Source organism: Schistocerca gregaria, chromosome 2 (assembly GCF_023897955.1).
Source record: "Schistocerca gregaria isolate iqSchGreg1 chromosome 2, iqSchGreg1.2, whole genome shotgun sequence".
NCBI lineage: Eukaryota > Metazoa > Arthropoda > Insecta > Orthoptera > Acrididae > Schistocerca > Schistocerca gregaria.
The window spans coordinates 300454929-300478528 of NC_064921.1; the positions used below are offsets into that span (position 1 = coordinate 300454929).

The 23600-nt window shown below is 41.1% G+C and overlaps 1 protein-coding gene across 6 annotated transcripts in view; it reads right to left on the reverse strand.

Annotated features, from left to right (window-relative positions):
- The window catches only part of LOC126336915 (disks large homolog 5-like), a 185498-nt gene that overhangs the window by 30088 nt on the left and 131810 nt on the right, over positions 1-23600 (reverse strand). For all 6 annotated transcript variants that reach the window (XM_050001046.1, XM_050001047.1, XM_050001050.1 and 3 more), the window contains exons 23-24: positions 20492-20714; positions 1720-1958 (exon numbers count right to left, since the gene is read on the reverse strand). In XM_050001046.1, coding sequence (XP_049857003.1) covers positions 1720-1958; positions 20492-20714 — 462 coding nt within the window. The remainder of the gene's footprint in view (positions 1-1719; positions 1959-20491; positions 20715-23600) is intronic.

The window sequence follows — 23600 nt, forward strand, 5'->3', positions numbered from 1 at the left end:
CATCATGTTGTTACCACTTACACTGTCACATGTTGAGTGGAACACATTCCAACAACTCTGGCAGAGTTTGTTGTCAAAAGATTAAGTGTCTGTCTGTGTTAAGTCACTGGGACAACATGTATGGACCAATCAGATTATCACCTACCAAGCTGGCTCATATGTTGACATCAAAGCACTCTTGGTGGCCATGAATAAAGGCAGCAAGCAAATCTCCCCATGCCCACACAAGGTGACTGTCTGTTGAACATACCCTCTTGTGTAAAGGATGCCTCATCTGTAAAAAGTACATGGTTTGGAAAGTCCTGTTGAATGGCACACTTTTGTACAAACCACTTCCAGAATTCAATTTGATGAGGAAAATTGTCTGGATTAAAGGCCTGAATGTTCCACAGGCAGTAGGTTTGTAAATCATCTTCATGCCAAACAAGCCAAACTGTGGAATGGCTTACACCAATTTCTTGTGACCTTGTTGAGCGTGTGCTTTCCAGCCTGCTAATGCCTCCTCTTCAAGCCCTGGTGTTCGCACTGTGCATTGACAACTGCTGCTGTCAGGCCTTCGCAACTGTAACACAAAATGAATATATCGTGTTTTGAAGAAGGCTTTGAATGTACACATGCCATTATGAGAATGTGCCAGTGATTCTGTCTCTCATAGGGACCTGTGGATACCAGTAAATGTGCATGGATCTGACACTCCACATTTCGGAAACTGTCAAATGTACAAACGTTGCACCGTGTGAGCACTTCCATCCACCACCACATAAGCACAGTGCATGTCGCCCTTTCCTCCCAAGAATAGCGTTCCATTTCCTGTCTGCTCCACATAGTAACAAACACAAGAGTGTCCCTGTTTTATGACAAACTGAAGCAGGGTGAACCAGACTCCACAGTGTGCACACATGCTGCCATCTATGCAGCATTTATCAAACAGGCATTTGCACAGTCAAAAGCAATGTGTTCATGTGCCAGTAACAGGTGGCAGAAAGCCTGTAGTGTTGTCCTGCCTGGAATATCCACAACTATGTTGCCTACAGCAACTGCAAATAAAGATCATAAAACTACAACCCAGAATCTCTTTTACCATGATGTTACAATACAAGGAAATGGTGGTCCTGCAGACCTGCTACCAGGAGGCTCGATTGGCATGCTGTGTGCCAACCATCTTGGCACTGCACGACGCTGTTCAACGACACCTAGTGCCATACGCATGTGGGCACGGGTTGCTATATGAAACACAAGCCCTGTAATTTTCTACATTCCTTTCAGATACACTTTGTGTGTGTGTGTGTGTGTGTGTGTGTGTGTGTGTGTGTGTGTGCGTGCGCATTTGTACACGCACACACACTCGCAGAACCACAGATTTTGAGTGAAATGTGCTAACAATAGGACTTTTGCAGCAGTTGAAGTAATGTAAAACAAATGTTGTACTCACAATTTTAAAATGCTCAGAAAAGCGTTAAAATAATGCCCCCCCCCCCCAAAAAAAAAAATATACACTGTGTGATTTACACACACACATCCATCTGAACATTTATTAGAGTATTCCATGAAAATTAGAAGTACAGTGTTCAAGAACTTTCTGATATATTAGTGGCTCAGTAGTGAAGAAATAGAATGTGATCAAATTTGGCAGTCAACATCATACAAAATAAAGGCCTGTAAATGCCCAAATATTCTGCAACAAAAATCAGCAGTAGTGAATTTATACAAACAACTTACAATCTAGCCTCTCGACCCGCTGATATGAACAAAGAGCTACTTCCTCATTCAGGGTTCCAGAGTCACTATACCATCCCAAATTAATGTTGGAGAAGCTAGCAAGCTCTTTAGAGTCACGAGATGAGCTTCGCTGATGCTTTTTACGGCGGAAAAAACTCCGCCGAGCAGATGTTGTACCACGTCTGGCATCACCCTCCAAGTCACCAACACTGCGTCGAAGAAGTAATTCTTCATCTACTCTGTAAAGATAAAAACAAATACTGAATAGTGTTTTAAACAATGGCGATGTGACTATTCAAAAGACAAATCTTTCTTAGTTTTCAAAGTAAACCACAGATAGATATATGATTAGGACTATGTTATAATGACACAACTACAACAGGGTTAACAGTACATGTAGACACACTGAGATGATGATAATTTCTGTCACATGACCACAGGCTAGGCTTACAACACTGTCAAATCAATGTTTTGTTTTAATTGTGTCCTGTCATTGAATCCCTCATCAAAGAAGAAAAACCTGTTGCTGCTCAAATTCATCTAAGACTTATGCATGAATATGGAGACGTGTACACAGATGATAGCAGTGTTAGAAAAAGGGTGAAAAACTTCAAAGATGGAACACCAGCACTCTGATTCATAACAAGGAAAGAGCTGACAAGTTACTTAGGGAAAACATATATGCCACTGTGTTCAAAAACACATCAAAACTTGCAACAGAACACAGTGCAATGTAGAAATTAGTCGCAGCTTGGGTTATTCCATAGTTCGATTCCATTGGGGTCGAACATTTTTTTTTTTTTTTTTTTTTGTAAATATCAAAGAGCTCCCCCCTCATGAACCATGAACCTTGCCGTTGGTGGGGAGGCTTATGTGCCACACCGATACAGATGGCGTACCGTACAACGGAGGGGTATCTGTTGAGAGGCCAGACAAACGTGTGGTTCCTGAAGAGGGGCAGCAACCTTTTCAGTAGTTGCAGGGGCAACAGTCTGGATTATTGACTGATCTGGCCTTGTAACACTAACCAAAACAGCCTTGCTGTGCTGGTACTGCGAACAGCTGAATGCAAGGGGAAACAACAGCTGTAATTTTTCCCGAGGGCATTCAGCTTTACTGTATGGTTAAATGATGATGGCGTCCTCTTGGGTAAAATATTCTGGAGGTGAAATAGTCCCCCAGTCGGATCTCCGGGCAGGGACTACTCAAGAGGACGTCATTATCAGGAGAAAGAAAACTGGCGTTCTACGGATCGGAGCGTGGAATGTTAGATCCCTTAATCAGGCAGGTACATTAGAAGATTTAAAAAGGCAAATGGATAGCTTAAAGCTAGATATAGTGGGAATTAGTGAAGTTCGGTGGCAAGAGGAACAAGACTTTTAGTCAGGTGAATACAGGGTTATAAATACAAAATCAAATAGGGATAATGAAGGAGAAGGTTTAATAATGAATAAAAAAAATAGGAATGCAGGTAAGCTACTACAAACAGCATAGTGAACACATTATTGTGGCCACGATAGACATGAAGCCCATGCCTACTACAGTAGTACAAAGTTATATGCCAACTAGCTCTGCAGATGATGAAGAAATTGATGAAATGTATGATGAGATAAAGGAATTATTCAAATAGTGAAGGGAGACGAAAATTTAATAGTCATGGGTGACTGAAATTCGAGAGTAGGAAAAGGGAGAGAAGGAAACACAGTAGGTGAATATGGATTGGGGGTAAGAAATGAAAGAGGAAGCCGTCTGGTAGAATTCTGCACAGAGCATAACTTAATCATAGCTAACACTTGGTTCAAGAATCATAAAAAAAGGTTGTATACATGGAAGAATCCTGGAGATACTAAAAGGTATCAGATAAATTATATAATGGTAAGACAGAGATTTAGGAACAAGGTTTTAAATTGTAAGACATTTCCAGGGGCAGATGTGGACTCTGACCACAATATATTGGTTATGAACTGCAGATTAAAACTGAAGAAAATGCAAAAAGGTGGGAATTTAAGGAGATGGGACCTGGATAAACTGAAAGAATCAGACGTTGTAGAGAGCTTCAGGGAGAGCATTAGGGAACAACTGACAGGAATGGGGGAAAGAAATACAGTAGAAGAAGAATGGGTAGCTTGGAAGGATGAAGTAGTGAAGGCAGCAGAGGATCAAGTAGGTAAAAAGACGAGGGCTAATAGAAATCCTCGGGTAACAGAAGAAATATTGAATTTAATTGATGAAAGGAGAAAATATAAAAATGCAGTAAATGTAGCAGCCAAAAAGGAATACAAACGTCTCAAAAATGAGATTGAAAGGAAGTGCAAAGTGGCTAAGCAGGGATGGCTAGAGGACAAATGTCAGGATGTAAGATAGATAGATACTGCCTACAGGAAAATTAAAGAGACCTTTGGAGATAAGGGAACCACTTGTATGAACATCAAGAGCTCAGATGGAAACCCAGTTCTAAGCAAAGAAGTGAAAGTAGAAAGGTGGAAGGAGTATATAGAGGGTCTACACAAGGGCGATGTACTTGAGGACAATATTATGGAACTGGAAGAGTATGCAGACGAAGACGAAATGGGAGATACGATACTGCGTGAAGTGTTTGACAGAGCACTGAAAGCCTTGGCCTTGGGAGAGCCAGTCATGACAAAACTCTACCATCTGGTGAGCAATATGTATGAAACAGTCTAAATACCCTCAGACTTCAAGAAGAATATAATAATTCCAATCCCAAAGAAAGCAGGTATTGACAGATGTGAAAATTACCCAACTATCAGCTTAATAAGTCATAGCTGCAAGATACTAACACAAATTCTTTACAGACGAATGGAAAAACTGGTAGAAGCCGACCTCGGGGAAGATCAGTTTGGATTCTGTAGAAATATTGGAACATTTTTCAGAAAAAAATTAACTGTAAACACTGGATTATACATGCCTGATTTAAGTGTATTTTTACAGCACTGGAAATAACAGATCATTCACTTAAGATTTGGATACATTTTTGAACATCTGAGGAATACATTTATTAAACCACATATTACTACCACAAATTGAAACAACACTTTTATTTACACATTTTACTCCATTCTGGTCTGCTGTGCATTATTACAGGGCTTCCAACACAATTTTCTTGACAATAATTGTTTGCTTTACAGTGTTAACAAAGATCCTATCGTTCAATTAAAATTAATTGATAGGTGACATCTGTCACTTGCGGCTATAGTGTTACTCGCTGCTGGCTACCACTCGTTTATAGGTGACATACAAACACAGCTAATCTCTTCACAAATGATGTTAATGTGTAACGTGCAGCAATGTAGGATGTGGCCATCACAAGATATGATGGAAATGCAAGGTACTCTGTTAACAGCTGATTTTAAGTGACCAAAGACTGAACTGCGGCAGATGATGTGTTTTGTAGCCATGAATTTAAACTTGTGTCCCAACCAGGACGTCATGATGTACAGTGTATCCGAGGAAACATTGATCAACAATCTGTGGTGGAACTCAAATCATGATTGCTTTCTTCAGGCATTCAAGGCTAGTCTCTATGAGCAAACTCACAACATAAAAATTTCATAATGTTAGTGTGTGTGCATAACGATCTTACGCAGCAAAATTTAAATTTCAGTGGTAAAAGCAAACTGTAATTTTGCACTGTCATTGGTTACCTGAAACTATCCTCACACTGATTACATGAGAGACCATGTTACCAACCAACGAGCAGTTTTGTTGGCACTTGGTTGCAGATTATAGGCGACACAAGCAGGATCCAAACGAAAAAAAGAGTGACAGAAAAAAAAGAGCAAATAAAAAAGTCAATACAATGAGAAAAAAGATGAGAAAAAAGATGTGGCAATGTACTGGAAAGGAGAAAGAAATACATTCACATCAAATACCTGAATATAAATCATAATCAAAGTCTTTAGATTAGATTCAGAAAATAATAAATTTCTCTGCATTTGACAAGATCTGAACCTACGACCTTCCACACATCAGGTTTATACACTAACCACTATGCAATATAATTACAGTTCAAAAAGTAGTTGTATTTAGGAGTCTAATGACCCAGTCACAATGATTAACTGCAGCCTTAAAAAAATGGTTTCATGCAATGTTATGTGAAGCTTATCTGATGTAAGCCAATCTCTCTGATTATAATAATTGCATAGGTGTGGCTGAATCTCATCTTGCGCAGAAGAATCCAGTTGTGTTTGGTTACTGCTGTGTAAGAAACATGAGAAAGCTGGACAAGGTACTGAAAGTGAAATGACTAATTGTTGTGGCAGTCTGGCAACTGCAAACGGTTCGCTTGCTCTGATGGGAGGAAGGCAGCTCCAATGTGTGAATTGTTAACTACCAAGTAATTTTAACTGGACTATACACAAATCGTGTTGACACACGCTCCCTCCACACAACACAAGACACTATGCAAAACAGTCAGACAACCATAATACTCACAAGGACTAACAGCCACTAATATGAAGCAATGTTAGTGATAGTCTATCTCACTTAGTAATGTTTTTGACATTCCAGTCACTAATATGAAATTTAGCTATAGTGCCCCTATAAAATATGTTTATCTACCACATTTCAAAGCATTTAAGTGACATTTTCATTCATGCTTTAATGTTTAAGCTATCCAAACACACCAGTGTGGTCATTCTCTTCCAGTGTATGTCACAGTGTTAATTTCCACCACTAAGTATAACACACATACAGCTTAACCAAGCAGTTTGTTGTGATGTTTTACTGTGTATCACATAGATCTATGAAGCTGGCACAAAACTGCGTTCTACACAGAAGTACACACTTTATATGTTCATACCATAATGAATTTTACTTGTTAACATGAACAGTAATAATTTACATTCAATTTCAAGGCAGTCTGTACAAGTCAGCATTTGCTATGGTTGACAATGGCCAATACTGCTTGTTGGTAATTCGAGAATGGAACAGCAGAGAAAGTCATTAATAACTGAACAAAGTACTCCTTACTACACACTGTATAGTAGCTTGCAGGATATATGTGTAGATGTCATAGTAGATACAGGGAAAAAACCTAGACCAGTAGTTGCTTTACTCTTCTCAATTACTGAAAACAAAATTAAGAACAACTGGGCGACTCATTGGATTCACTATATTCATGGCTGTAGTAGGTCGTGTCTCAAAACTTTATTTCAGATTTATGATGGAGGGACCTTGTACTCACAAAAGGCAAGCAGACTCAAGTTTAGGACTTGTGACGGGGATTGTCAATTAGGCTATTTGAGTACCATTCAATTTTTCAATGTCACACGCTTGCCTCAAATTTTCTGTGAATTGTATAGTTTGCTACGGTAGCATAACATCCTGTCTGCCTATCAACTGTTTCACATGTTGTGCTATTTATAAGTTGATGGAGAACAGAGTATTATTCAGAGAAATAGGTGCAAACAAATGTTACAATGAGGATCTGAGTCCATCCAAACAGGTGCTCAAGTGTCTTAATTGGTAAAGGTGACCACTTGTGACAAAATGGGAGATCATGGTTTTGAAACCCATGTCTGGGACATATTTTCAATGGACACATTGTAATCATCATATTACACAATCAGCATCAACGAACTGCTTCCTTCAGTTTCAATAGTCAGGAAATTTTGGTATGGTGTGACTTCGTAGACTTTCCCAGTATAATAAGTCTTGAAAGTCTCTTTGGGTTTGTTGCCAGATCCTAAAATCAACTCGATTCGATATTTTGGTGATCCAACTAGTCGCCATCTTCAGGAGAATGCTGCTTCTGCTGATGAATCCCACTGAGTACTGATGCCAGGCTGCAAATCACCGTCCTATATAGGCCACTGTACCATACACAGCACATGCGCCGCCCATCATGGTTGCTGCCCTCCAAGACTGCCCTTAGTAGAACACTGGCGGCAACAATATATTGCACTCGGGGATGATTTTTGAACACTAGGACTCGTTGCACCAAAGAACTTACTGTTTTGATGTGGGATAGCACAGGATTCCATGTCCTGCTAAGTGTTGGCAACTGTCACAGTTTCTTCAAATTTCATACCATGTCCCTCATTTAAGCAGTGTTCTGCTACTGCTGTCTTTTACAGCTGTTGTAACCTCATATGACGGCAATGTTCCACACACTTGTCATGAACTGTACAAATCGAATGGCCATTATAAGCCTTCCCACATTGACACGGAATTTTGTATACACTGGGTTTCCTAAGCCCCAAATCAAGAAGATGGACTCTTTTAATGTTAAAATTCCTTAAAATTCTTCCAGTCTTAAACGATATGCCCCCAGCATATGGAATAAAGGCCACTGATCTATGTTCCTCTTCGTGCACCTCCAGAGATGGTCCAAAATCCATAGACCGACAAATCTGCTTCTCAGAGCATCCATTTTCCTTAAAAACAGCCATCAAATGCACAAGTTCTTGAGTTAAGCTGTCCGCATCAGAAATGGCATATGCTCTGCATACCAAAGTCCTAAGGACGCCACAGCATTGGTGTGGAGGATGACAACTCTTAGAATCCAGATACCAATCTGTGTGAGTCAGTTTTCAGTGAACACTATGTCCCAAAGTACCATCTGGCTTTTTAAAACCATGACGTCTAAAAATGGAAGCATCCCATCACTTTCAACCTCCATGGTAAATTTAATCTGGGGATGAAGACAGTTGAAGTGGTCCACAAATCTATAAGGGATGGAACTTTAATAGTGGCAACTATTTATTTACAGCTCATTAAAAATATTTACAGCTCATACAAAATAGATACACCTTTCAAAGTTTTACTTACCTTTGAAGTAGTCACCAGCATTGTGTATACCTGTTGCCAGTGATGTGGAAGTCATAGAACACTCTTAGCTGTGCCAGCTGTGTTGACAGTTCGAATGGCACGGTCTATTGCCCGAGCAGTTCTGAAGTGAAAGATGTGAAGTGTTTCCTTCAGTTTAGAAATCGAACTGAACTCACGAGGGCTTAAGTCAGGGGAGTGCAGTAGGTGGTATAGCACTTAGCAGACCTATCAGTCAAACAAATCAGTAACAGCTTGCACTGTACGTACTTGAGCATTGAACTGCAAAATGATGGTCAAGTCCTGCAGAAAGTGACATACTTCTGTCTCTAATCTGGTTGTAGGTTGTGATCCAAAAATGAACAGCATAGAGACAGAAGTGATGACACTTTCTGCAAGACCAGACCATCATTTTGCAGGACAATGCTCAAGCACATACAGCCCAAGCTGTTACTGATTTGTTTGACTGTTGGGGCTGCTTAAGTGCTATACAAACTACTGCACTCCCCTGAATTAAGCCCTTGTAAGTTCAACTTGATTTCTAAACTGAAGGAAACCCTTCACAGCATTCACTTCAGGACTGCTACAAATTTATTGGGCAATTGGCTGTGCCACTCAAACTGTCAACACAACTGGCATAGCTAAGAGTATCCTATGACTTTCACATCGCTGGCAAAGGGTTATACACAATGCTGGTGACTACTTTGAAGGTCAGTAAAACTTTGAAACACATATCTTTTTTGTATGCACTGTAAATAAATAGTTACCACTATTAAAGTTCCAACCCCTGTATTAAGATCATCCTGTCCATGTGACCAGGCGAAAAAGGTGTCATCCACATACATCCAGAAGCAAGTTGGTTGCAAGGCCAAAGTCAAAGTGCCATAGCCTCGAAGTCCTCCATAAATAAATTGGTGACTGTGTGACACAGGACTACCCATAGCCACTCTGTCATTCTCTTCAAAAATGTTGCTGTTAAATAAAAAATACATGGATGTCAGCACATGATGACAAAGCTTCACCAACTTTTCATCCAGTTTTTCACTAATCAAAGTAAGGGACTCTTCCAGAGGGACTCTTGTAAATGCAGATACCACACCAAAACTCACTAATACATCTGAAGGACTCAGCCTTAAAGATTTCAATTGTCGAACAAAATCCACCAAATTGGAGATCTGGTGTTCACACTTGCCAACATATGGACTGAGAACAGATGATGAATACTTCACCAGGTTGTAAGTGGGTGCACCCAAATTACTAACAATAGGGTGTAGAGGAACCCCTCCCTTATGCAACTTAGGTAGACCATACAACCTAGGCGGAACGGCAGCACCATGATTAAGTTTTTTTCAGACGACAAACTCTTTATCAACAGCAAAAGTGTCTTGCACTTAATGCTTTCTGTGAGGTCAGTAGAAAGTTTTCTGTATGCTGGGTCGTTGAGTATTAAATCTATTTTTAGGATGTAATCATCCCATGTCATTACAACGCGGCATTCCTCTTGTCAGCTGGTCAAACTACTACTTCATCATCATTCCTGAGGGCATGAATGGCTGCTCTCTCTGAGGAAGAGATGTTATCCAGCAGTGGCCGAGCCCGACGTACTGTGTGGGACACTTCTTGCTGTATTACGTCCGCTTGGTCCTCAGGAAGGCAGTGTGCTGCTTGTTCTACAGAGCATTTAAACTCTGTGATAGGGAAAAATTTAAACCTTTCTCCAACACCGCCACTGTGGGCCTGTCCAACGCCTTGTTAGAAAGATTAGCCACAGTGCGTCGACTTTTATTCCCTTCTGATGCTGTAGAACATGATAGAAGCCGTTCACATTTGGAGGACTGTCTGGAAATGGCCCTCCTAGGTGTCCAATCCAATAGCGCCCATGTGGAATCATCAACACACTGCCAAACATCACTTGAAAACTGCAATAACAAATTCAAATGTACGTAAAATAAATCTTTGGAAACAATATCCAGCTATCTACAGGTAAAATGAATGCATTCTCTTATAAGTGCTTGGCTTGCACGCTCCTTAATCCTATTAGCTCTCTTACTACTAATAAAATGAACAAATCTGGCAAAGTTCTTCATCATGGCATCCCAGCAAGAAGGCCACTGTACAGCTTTCCTTTTTTTGTCTGAAGTTTATCTAACTTCCGTACAAGTTTCACTATCTCCTCACCCTAGAGGTACTTGTGACTTAAATGATACACATTACATCGGGCTAGACCACTGCGGCATAACATCTCTTCCGCAGAGAGAGCAGCCATTCGTGCCCTTTGGAATGATGATGTAGTAGACTATTGGCCATTAAAATTGCTACACTAAGAAGAAATGCAGATGATAAACGGGTATTAATTGGACAAATATATTATACTAGAACTGACATGTGATTACATTTGCAGCCAATGTGGGTGCATAGATCCTGAGAAATCAGTACCCAGAACAACCACCTCTGGCCGTAATAACGGCCTTGATACGCCTAGGCATTGACTCAAACAGAGATTGGATGGCGTGAACAGGTACAGCTGCCCATGATGCAGCTTCAATACAAGTGTGGTGACTGGCGTATTGTGATGAGGCAGTTGCTCAGCCACCATTGACCAGACATGTTCAATTAGTGAGAGGTCTGGAGAATGTGCTGGCCAGGACCGCAGTCGGACATTTTCTGTATCCAGAAAGGCCCGTACAGGACCTGCAAGACACGGTCGTACATTATCCTGCTGAAATGTAGGGTTTCGCAGGAATCGAATGAAGGGTAGAGCCATGTGTCGTAACACATCTGAAATGTAATGTCCACTATTCAAAGTGCCGTCAGGGTGAACAAGAGGTGACCGAGATGTGTAACCAATGGCACCCTATACCGTCACGCCAGGTGATACGCCAGTATGGTGATGACTAATACACGCTTCCAATGTGCGTTCACCGCGATGTTTCCAAACACGGATGCGACCATCATGATGCTGTAAACAGAACCTGGATTCATCCGAAAAAATGACGTTTTACCATTCGTGCACCCAGGTTCGTCCTTGAGTACGCCATCACAGGCGCTCCTGTCTGTGATGCAGCGTCAAGGGTAACCACAGCCATGGTCTCCGAGCTGATAGTCCATGCTGCTGCAAACGTCATTGAACTGTTCGTGCAGATGGTTGTTGTCTTGCAAACGTCCCCATCTGTTGACTCAGGGATCGAGACGTGGCTGCACGATCCGTTAGAGCCATGCGGATAAGATGCCTGTCATCTCGACTGCTAGTGATACGAGGTCGCTGGGATCCAGCACGGCGTTCCGTATTACCCTCCTGAACCCAACGATTCCATATTCTACTAACAGTCATAGGATCTCTACCAACGTGGGAAGCAGTGTCGTGATACGATAAACCAAAATTGCAATAGGCTACAATCCGACCTTTATCAAAGTCGGAAACGTGATGGTACTTATTTCTCCTCCTTACACGAGGCATCACAACAACGTTTCACCAGGCAACGTATGAGAAATCGGTTGGCAACTTTCCTCATGTCAGCACGTTGTATGTGTCGCCACCGGCGCCAACTTTGTGTGAATACTCTGAAAAGCTACTCATTTGCATATCACAGCATCTTCTTCCTGTCGGTTAAATTTTACGTCTGTAGCACATCATCTTCGCAGCGTAGCAATTTTAATGGCCAGTAGTGTAGTTTTACCACCTGACAAGAGGACTTTCTAGTGATCCCACAGAAAGAATTAAGTGCAAGGCACTTTCATTGTTGATCAAGAGTTTGTTGTCCACAAATTTACATAAGAAACTTCATCATGGTGCTGCCGTTTTGCCTAAGTTGTATGGTCTACCTAAGTTAACATAAGGAAGGGGTTACTCTTCACCCTATTGTAGTAATTTGGGTGCACCCACTTATAACCTGGTGAAGTATTTATCATCTGTTCTCAGTCTATATGTTGGGAAGTGTGGACACCAGATCTCCAATTCGGTGGATTTTATTCAACAATTGATATCTTTGAGGCTGAGAACTTCAGATCTGTTGGTGAGTTTTGATGTGGTATCTCTGTTTACACGAGTGCCTCTGGAAGAGTTCCTTACTTTGATTAGTGAAAAACTGATAAAGAGTTGGTGAAGCTTAGTCATTAAGTGCTGACATCCACATATTTTTTATTTAATGTCAACATTTTCGAACAGAATGACGAAGTGGCTATGGGAAGTCCTTTATCAGCCACAGTCACCATTTATTTATGGGGGACTTCGAAGATATGGCACTGAGGACTTCGGCTTTGCAACCAACGTGCTTCTGGAGATATGTCAATGATACCTTTTTTTGCCTGATCATATGGATGTGATATCTTAATAGATTTTTGGACCACTTTAACTGTCTTCATCCCCCCATTAAAGTTACCATGGAGGTTGAAACTGATGGGATGCTTCCATTTTTAGAGGTTATGGATTATAAAAAACCAGATGGTACTTTGGGACATAGTGTTCACCGAAAGTCGACGCACACAGATCGTCGATTTGCAACCTGGCGTCAGTTCTCAGTGGAACTCATCAGCAGAAGCAGCATTCTCCTGAAGATGGTGACCAGTTGGATCACCGAAATATTGAATCGAGTTGATTTTAGGATAGGGCAGAAAACCTGAAGAGACTTTCAAAAAATTTATGTATGTTTTTATCTGACATGGAGATGAACATATGTAATAGCTCATTTTCTTGATAAGGAAGAGCTTATGTTCAAAAATCAGCTCGAATTTGGAAAGCACCACCCATGCAAAACTAAGAATGCCCTTTTGCCACATAGTATCCTGCAAACCATGGATGAAGGTAACAAGATGATGACATATTCCTAGATTTCCGGAAAACATTTTCCCCCACTGCGGACTGTTAACAGAGGTCCAAACTCACAGATTAGATTCCAGGATAAGCGAGTGGCTCAAAGGCTTCTTATGTAGCATAACCCAGCAGATTGTCTTCACAGGCGAGTGTCCATCAGAGGCAAGGGTATCATCAGGAGTGTATGATAGGACTGCACTTACTCTCTATGTACACAAACAATCTGATGGACAAAGTGATCAGCAAGCAGCAACTATTATGGGAGATGGATATCATCAATAAAAAAGACTTTGTCTAGAACAGTAGTACGATCCATTCTTCCATGATCTCCACCTGGTTGGAGTGATAAGGCATCCAAGGGATTCAGAGAAATGCTGCGAGATTTATTACTGGTAGGTTCAATTTACACGCAAGTATTACGAAGATGCTTCATGAACTCAAATGGGAATCCCTGGAGGGAAGATGATGTTCTTTAAGTGAAACGCTATCAAGAAAATTTAAAGAACCAACAGTTGCAGCTGACTGTAGAATGATTCTACTGCCATGAACGTACATTTCATGTAGAGGCCACGAAGATAAGAGAAATTAGGGCTTGCACAGGGACATGTGGGCAGTCGCTTTTCCCTCATCCTATTTGTGAATGGAACAGGGAAGGGAACAAGCAGTAGCAGCACAAGGCACAATGCACCATAATGTGGCTTACATATGTAGCTGTAGATGCAGATGTCTTTTAAGTGGATCTGTTTTACCAAATAAATCAGTAAAAAGTAATCATTCTTATGTAAGGACAAAATCTAAGAGAATATTTCTAGCACCTTTGGAGGTCACAAACTAAATCTTTTCATGCATTAATAAAATTATTTCTGTTTCTGGCAGAACACTGCATGTTTCATATGTACGTCACAGGTAACATACTGAGAGAGATATGAGGAAACAGCAGATACAGTTGTAGAATCCATTGACTGTATATACAGCTCCAGCTGTCTGGTGCATCAAGGACCACAACAAATTAATAATTTTATTGCAGTTCTATCTTTGTAGGATTTTGCTTTCAGTACCCAGTTACTCAGCTGGATAAATGTGCCATCATCTGTTTGATGAACTCACAGACCAAAAGTCCAAGACGCTGCTTAGTACAAAATATTTTGAAAATATTTTGAAAACCAGTCAGGAAGCGTGGGAGAGAGACCACGTGACTGCCTCCTGTGACTGTCTGCCAGAATATTCTTCTGAGTCTTACTGTCTCCTGTTCTAGATCTATAGCCATATGCTTCTGTCTGTCTCTCTTGTGTTGCAGCTCCTCTTCAGGGCACATAGATTACTCCAGCTGCCCCTACCTTTACTGTAACTTGTGTCGTCTCTGCCTCAGTCTCTTTCTATTATTCCACAGTTTCCCTTAGATGTCGCTGTTCTTTGTGACACCTTTTAACTTCCAGCCACCCACCAGGTTGCTCATGCAAATGGCATTGGGATGTTCTTTCCGGACAATCCTTTGTAACACATATTTGCAATAATGACCACACACTTTCTCAGATTTTATGACTTTCAATCAGCCTGAGAATCCAGTTCTTCCACTCCCCCATATCCCGCATGATCCAACCTGTACACAGACATCACCTGTGATGCCATTTGACATGCCTCTTGTGTTCACAAGCAATATTAAATGCTTTTTCTGAAAACTACTAGGAACAAATAGTTTGGAAGCCCAATCATGGCGAAAATACAAGATGGTTATTTAAACTTCTGCTACTTGTGAGATCCCACTTGAAAAACAAGTAATCATATGAAAATAAAACTTGTGGAAACATGTTTAAGTACATGCAGGTGAGAAATAATGAATAAACCATTGAAAGAAACACATTTCATTTACAACATGTGAGGGTAAAATTTGTTAATTGCATACCATGATTATGTTTAGGGTACAAATGTTGTCAATGTGATTGAGAATCTGTATCCACAACATTCTGGGACTGTACTAGACATGGACCATGGAACATTCAATTATCATGACACAGCTCACACTGCTTGAAAATTGCACATTCCTTCCAGCATTCTCAGCCATGGCAACAGTAACTTCTTCAACAAATTGTGGCACAATCTGCCAACAGACTCACACAATAGCAATTCCCAAATCACAAGGTAATTCAAACTTCCGAGTCATGTTCTTCAACGATGGTGCAGGAAGAGGACCTCTCGGTATTCCTTTAATGCGCCGATACTCACAAAGAGCAGCAGCCCATGTTGACTGTCTGCAGCTGTAATTTACTATGATGTTGTGTTGTAATCCTAAGTCACTATATCAGTACCATGCCTAACAGTAAGTCAAGACACTAACAACACAAATCCTACAATGCAGAGTCTGAACATCATTTCTATAAAGTTTGAAACACATAGGGGTAAATATGTTTCCACCACAACGGCTCAAGTAGTGAAAGTTTAATTATAACCACCCTGTATAATAGGTCTAATGGTAACAAATATATCTGAGCTCCCTGAGGATATCCACATTGAAAATGATGTCACAGACCAAGATACAGCCCTACCAACAATGATTACCGAAGTACAAAGTAAATTAGAAATGTTTATAACAATGAAAATATAATCTTTCATGAACTAAAAAGTTGGTTTGAACACCATCATGTTTTACTAGGCATGGTACTGTTAAAGTGCCGTACACCCATCTTCAAACTGACTACACATACGGCTATAGGGGTACCGACAGATTAATAACGTCTCCCAACCAGGTGCAACCCAGCATTTCCCAACAAACATTTTCTGTGGTAAAAGAAGTGATAAAAAACCAGATAAAAATCCTACAACTGACTGGGGCTCAAACTTCTGGATCCATAGTCTGAGATTGTACCACTGAGTCACGCAGAAGCGCTATGTTCAGGAGACTAGATGAAGAGGCGGTAATATTATGACAGCTCTTCACTGCACTTCGATTTTAGCAGTCCGAATCCATTCAATAAGCAACTATTTTTTTACTATGGCTGTCTAGTAATTCATTGAGGTCATTTCTTCATGCAAATCTGTCTATGTACTTCCACCCAAAGGTCTTGGTTCTGCCATGCAACCATACACCCTTCTACAACAGTCACTGGCTAATGGGACCAAGACAATGGCCTTGCTCCTACCAATTCTTCCATCGGCCTAACTTCACTCTCAGTTCTCTTCTTCTTTTCAAGGTGACAATGCCGGAGTTTGGTTAGTGACTTTATTCTGTGTGTCGACACTCATGTTGGACAGTGTATAGAGTGAGTGTTCCCTCCACCCCCTCCCCAAACAAATTGCTACTAATCACGCTATTTTTATTGCACTTCTTGGTGCCACTCTTTCCTTTCTTATTCACCATATGAACAAGTGACATTAATATTGTGTCTTGTGGTTTCAGGAATCAGTAAAAGCTATTAATTCTTGAGATTATTTCAGAGCTCCTTGTGGCAGTTCAGTTAATTCAATAATTCTGTTTTTGCCTTAGATGATTTGTGAAAGTTATTCATTGTGCTACTGCCTACCATGCCTATTCCCACGTGCTCAATTTTATCTTTTTTTTGTGGATTATCTAATTAGGTACCAATGATCCTACATTGGTAACCCAATGATAAACTCAGGTGATTCAAACTCGACATGTTGCTAACTGCCTCAGTGCTAGCCACCTTGTCTTCTCATTAGGTGCAAAACACAGACTCCTGCTCACATGCACACCCCACAAGCTACTTCTATTTCTTTGCTATGAACACAACCACACTGAGGCTATTATGTTGTGTTTCACGTGACAAACTATACTGGCGGTACAGATAGTATTTCGCAACAATCTATATTTCGTGCTTTGCATCACAAGCCATTTCACTCTCATGTGTTTTGTGTATTCACCCGCCAAAATTATCACTGATCTGACCATGCACCTTGTGGAGCTGGAATGCGCCCCCACTGGCCCCCATTTCTTTTTCTTCTTCTTCTTCTGCTGCTGCTGCTACCATTCCACCCAGTATCAATGTGCCAATATTTGAGACACCACCTATTGCAGCCACTCCATGCCACTATGCAACTGTAACACAGCTCACCTGCCACTTTTCAACCCCTTACCCCTGGACCTGCACCTGCAGTTTTTCTCAGTGGATGTGATCTCCACCAGTTGCAGCATCAACGTGCTGATCAGCCAGTTCAAGTCAGCATACACAATGGAGATGCCTGACATCATCTTGTTGCCCCCAGCCACCGACCACTACAAGACTTTGAGACATCACTTTGCACTTCAGTCTCTCTCAAATATAGCACTGCCAACTGGCTGTCACACTGACAGCCACCCCACTCGTCATGGACTGCTACCCTCCTTGCCGGCCTGCAGCATGTTCTCCAGCTGTAGGGGGTACATGACATCTTTACACACCTCAGCACAAAAATGGCAGTGCCACAGGCTGTTGTTGACACCCTCAACGCCGATCTCCATCAAGAGTGCAACCCCAGCTGCTGGCACAATGACAGCTATCGCTGCTATAGCTCCAGCCATCCTGCTGGTGCCTCGCACAGCATGGCTAGTACCACGAGAGCTTTGTCCCAGATGCTTCAACCTGGGAGTGCTGCTCTTGGGTCCCAACCACCAACAACTGCCAGGATTGGGCACCTGGCTGCTGCTCATTCCTTTGGTCTGCGATGCCTGCTCTCTCACACCTTTCCTGGTCGGCAATGGCTGCGAATTGTCTATCTTGCCATAATGGCTCATATGGGACATTGGTGTCACCACATCAACCCTCCTGACTGTGGCAAACACGTCTACCATCATAACTTATAGCATACATCATCGCATCCTCAATTTCGACCTCCAGTGGGACCTCTCCTCGGCCTTCAAGCCCCTGATGTCATCAAACCCATTATTGGAGTGGACTTTATCAGGCACTACCACGTGCTGGCACCTAATTCACAGTGATACCAGGAGATCAACTAATTGCACCACCCAGTTCAGTCTTCTTCAATGTGAAGCAGGTGGCATACTCCAGCCCATACGCTGACCTCCTGGGATAGCTTCCTGCTCTCACATTTCCATCCAGCGCACCTCGGTAAGTTTGTCATACGACTGTCCACTGCACTGGTGCCACGACAGGACCACCAGTCTTCTGCCAGCCTTGGGTCCCTCTCATTGGACAAACTCAAGATTGATTATGTAGAGTCTGACAAACTGATCGCCACAAGTGTTGTGTCCTTCAAAGAGCCCATGAGTGTCTGCCCTTCACCTTGTCAAGGAGAAAGATGTCTCATGGTGATTATCATATGTTAAATGTCTGTTCTATTCCTGAATGGTGCTCAGTTCCACTCTTACACAGCTACAACAACGCACTGGCTGGTGCTACAAACTTCACCACGATAAGCTGTGCCAAGGCTTTCATCCAGAGTCCTGTTGCATCTAAAGACAAACAGAAGACCACCATCACCACACCATTTAGCTTGCACAAAAACGCCTTTATGACATCTGACCTCCCAAATGTGGTACTATTTCCTGGACAATATCTTATGAGGCTTTCCCTAGTGCTTCACCTACTTGGACGACATCCCCGTTTCCTCTGTGATGCTTGAGGAGCACAGTGAGCATCACTGCATAATCTTTGAATGCCCCCAGGAAACCATCTTCATTGAAAACACTGCAAAATGCATCTTTGGTGTCAGCAAGACAGCCATCGATGCCATCCTGCAGCTGCTCGCTTTTATCACGGAATCTCTGTAACTCAATGGTCCTTGAGTGCATCTCATTGCCATCTATGAGGCAATCAAATACTTCCAGCCATCACTGGAGGTCTGTCACTTCACAATCGTCACCAATCAGGAGCCTATAATGCTTGCTCTCTCGAAAGACATTGATCAGTGCTTCCCACGTCCATTCTGACAAGTCGTTCAACCCCAAGATCATGTCAGACACAGGTCACATTGTGGAAATTGCCAACATTGTCACCAAACGCCTCAACCATACCTGCCCCATCACTTCATTCCGGACTACAAGGCACTCAGCACCACCCAGTAACATGACCCAAAACTTGCCCACATCTGCCTGGACACTGCTTGCAGACCCCATCTTCAATGTATGTCTTTCCTCGGCTCAGACAGCAGTATCTGGCCCGATGTTTGTCGGTCCTTGGCTCAGGTGGCAATATCCTATTAAGTGCATCCACTGGCTCACTGACCCTGTCCACTGCCTCCTGCAAGCCAAATTCAAACAGTTACACAATCTGGTGCACTCCAGCGTACACACTTCCGCCACTCTGGTAGTGCACAATTTCGTGTGGCCACTGCAGATGTCTTCGCCACTCCCAATAGTTGACCAAGCACTGGAAAGATATGTACTTAGTAAAACAATTCATCATGGGTGGGGCACTCCATGATTTATAGTCTCTATTAAGAAACTACTAGAGAAACAGAGACTACAACAAAATAGGCACTGAAAAGTGGCTGAGAGTATAGATAGAGAAATGTTAAATGAATTGTTCCTGTCAAAATGTCAATGACAAAATGACAATGCATAAAGCTTTCAATGATTACCATAGCAGAATCTTATTAAAAGACTTCTCACATAACTCAAAAAATTCTGGTCATATGTAAAGGCTGTCAGTGGTAATTTTATTAATCTATTATTGTATTGTGAATGTTGTTATTACCTTTGTGTTGAGGTAGGTTATTTACATCAAATTTAACTCATATGATTGAGTTATATGACTGACAGTTAAAAGAACGTATCTAGACAGTTAAAAGAAAGTATGTAGACAGTTAAAAGAAAGTATCTATACTGTTAATATAATATAGGTTTCATATATATCGTATCCATCAACCTACTTGAGAGGAAAGCTCAAACAATCATGTTTAATAGATTCTCAGAAAAATTGTTTAAAATTCTCCTTGGAGAATTTTGAAAGAATATCATTACAAGTGAAAATGGAGGTTCAAGTGAATTTTCAATAAGATGAGGTACTAAATATCTGAGCAAGAATTTCTGGAACTCTGTAGGTTACTACTGTATATCACTCTTGCCATGAAAAGGTTATTATAATAAATAACCTTCACACCTCCACCATCTTTTGTATTCACAATATGATTAAATGTGTAATTTTGTCCATCCAAATGGGAAAAGCTATGTCTAGTTCAGTTACATTATTAACTGAGAGTATACAATGCAGTGGTACTAACTTGTATTTACTGGGAATAATGCCACACTGCTGCATGTGGCCATCTTCACCAACAAACCAAGCTCGCCAATGGCCAGGAACACCATTGAACATTGTATTATCAACATAAAGCACATCATCTTTATGGAACTGCAACTGATGTTGATCTCCCATGTCTCCCATCCGATCAAACATGGCTCGTATATAAAAGCTGTCACCAGGTTTGTCTCTTATTTCATTGTATCCTGGAAGTATTGGAGGGGAAAAAATCAAATTCAAAACTGTCCAAGAGCACAAAACATTAAACAAAAAATGTATAGTAGTTCTAGCAAGACAGACATTTTTATTTACATCCATGTAATTCTCTCAGAAATGTACTTGTGACAGGAAACGATCTAGTCAGCAAAACTTTATCAACTAGTGACTGAAGGATAGAGCCAAGTTTCATAAACATACAGCCATATTGTGTATCCTGGGGGCTCTCAACATTGACACAAAATATTTTAGGCATATATTCATTAATCACTGTAAATAGTTTGGTGCTATTGTTTCATAGGGTTTCTAACAAAAGCTAAACATGTGAAAACATTGCTAGGATTTCAATTAATGTCTCCTTACAGACTTAAAAATATAGCTGCACAGGTGTATGTCTTTTTGTACCTTTGTATGTGAATGTGTATTCAATACTAGTCAGTTCTGAAAAACAACACTGTTTGAAAGCTTGGCAACTTTTCCAGACTTGTTTGTGTGTATATATTAACTGCTCAAAACCTTAGCTATATGGTGAGTTGCTACCTTCATTCCTTCCATTACTTAAAAGCTAAAACTCACTCTCAAATCTGAAACTCAGTTTTCCATTCTTGAAATAAAAAAGTCATTTTGACATAAACCTGTGATATAGCATGAATGCAATGCAAAAAGTGTTCCTTTACAGGGGTGGGGGTGAGGGGAGATGGTGGGGCAACATCATTACCTTAACATAAGAACCACAGACTTATAAAGGCTGAAGCAGGTATGGGCAAAATCAACACTAGGCTAACATACATTACAAATGAAGATGTCACTAAGAACATTTCTGCTTATAGAATTCCACTGTGATGTGATGTAACATTAGCAAAGCATTTTGCTCCTATTGTGTACTCCCAATATGATGAATTACCATTTAATGAAATTCATTGTTTTGACAAAAATAAAGGACTACTCATGGAACTACAATTGGAGGTAGCTCTAACAAAAGATTTAAGACCACAGTGTGTTCAAAGCTTCATTAATGAGACTACATATACTAATCATTTCACAGGTATCAACTTCTTTAAGAAGTTGATTGGGAAGTTGATGGACCAGTGATGTCATCAGTCTCTTGTTAATGAGGTGGTGCACGTGAAGTTAGTGGCAAAACCAAGGAATGAAAGCAATATTGATACCAGATGTGAGCAATAATTGCACGAGAGATAAAATTATGTAGGACGGGCCAGTCTGTGGACTAGAGAGCAGACGAAGGACTTCCAGGGCTCATCTGCAACCAAGACACACCACCTATATGTCAGACTTCCTCCAACACAATAGCAAAATAAATGAATAAATCCAGGTAGCTGGGTGGAGAGGACATCCATAACAGTAAAAAGTGAAAAGGCTAACAATGTAATGAACACCAGTGGGGCCAACAAAAGTAAAATAAGATAATGAGAGAAATAATCAGATTGGTAGGTGGGTGCAGTGAAATGTCCATAGGACTCAGCAAGTCGCAGGGGGAGGTGGCGGGAAGGAGGAGTGAGCTGTCCCCTCCACAACTATGCCATCCCAAATTTTGTTATGGTGAAAGCATTAAAGATGGAAACAGTACACATTCTCTTGGAGGAAACCTGTTCAACTGTTTGTTCATCATCAGTTAGCGTTACGGATGAGGAAGCCTAAGGCCTAGCCATCATTGGAGTACTATAATGAAGAGGCACCTTAAAAAATAAAACAGTCTGTGGTATAAAATAGGGTTAATCATATCTAAAAGTACTTAAACAAACAAAACAAAAAGAAAAAATGGGGTGGCCGAGGAGGTAGGGTCCAGCAAACACCGAGAGCCAAACCCAACCATCAGTCCCCCGCCCTGAAAGCTGCTTAAAAAAACTTTCTCAGAGGAAACAAAGGACCATTTCAACTTTCCCTATATAACTTCCATCAACATCAGAGTCAAAGAAACTGGAATACTGTGCACAGAGATGGATAGCAAGGAGGAGGAGACAATCAACCAGGATGTGACCCATCTGTAAGTTCCACAACCACAATGTGGGAGTGGCTCATTACATAAAGTAAAACTATGGTTTAACGTGACATGAATGACTCAGAGTAGCTTGAGACAGTGGATTCTTCCGGAAGGAATGGGAGGAGGTATACCGCACAGCCATCACCTCCTTGATAGTTTGGAATTTATTTGAGAGTGCAGTAGACAAACAGATTTTTTCCATCTCTGAGTGAGTAGAGGTGTTATTATCTGCATCAATAGCCAAACAATCAGCCAGTTCATTTCATGAGATACTGACATGGCTTGAAACCCAAAGCAAGACAACTGAACAGGTAGTACGACGACATCAGAGAGAAAATTTTGAATCACTGGGTGACAAGATTAACAATAATCAATAGCCTGGTGACTCCTTGTTGAGTCACTATACATTAAAATACAGTCAATGGAGGTCTGTTTAATAAAATTTAGGGCTCTGTTAATGGCTACCAGCTTCACCGTAAAAGCATGCCATGTTTCCACCAACAAATGTTGCTCCTGACTCACAGGAGATGTAAAAGCATATCCCATCCTGTCTATAGTTTTAGAGCCACAGTGTAAATGATGATACCAACCTGGTACCCCTGAAGAACTGAGAAAAACAACTGCTAAAAGGTCATGGGGGTGACTAGAACTTTAGGTCCTTAAAATATATTTGTCATAGTATGTGGTCTGAGTACTAACCAAAGAGCAGAATGGCAAAAACACTGGGAGCTAAGCGGAGTTCCACGCAGAGGGCCTGTAGGTGCATTCAAATTGGGAAACGCACTCTAGGACAGGAGTCAGGAGGTCAACACACACTATATGAGGAATCTGATAAGTTAGATGATTCGGAAATCGTCATATTGTGACCATGGGA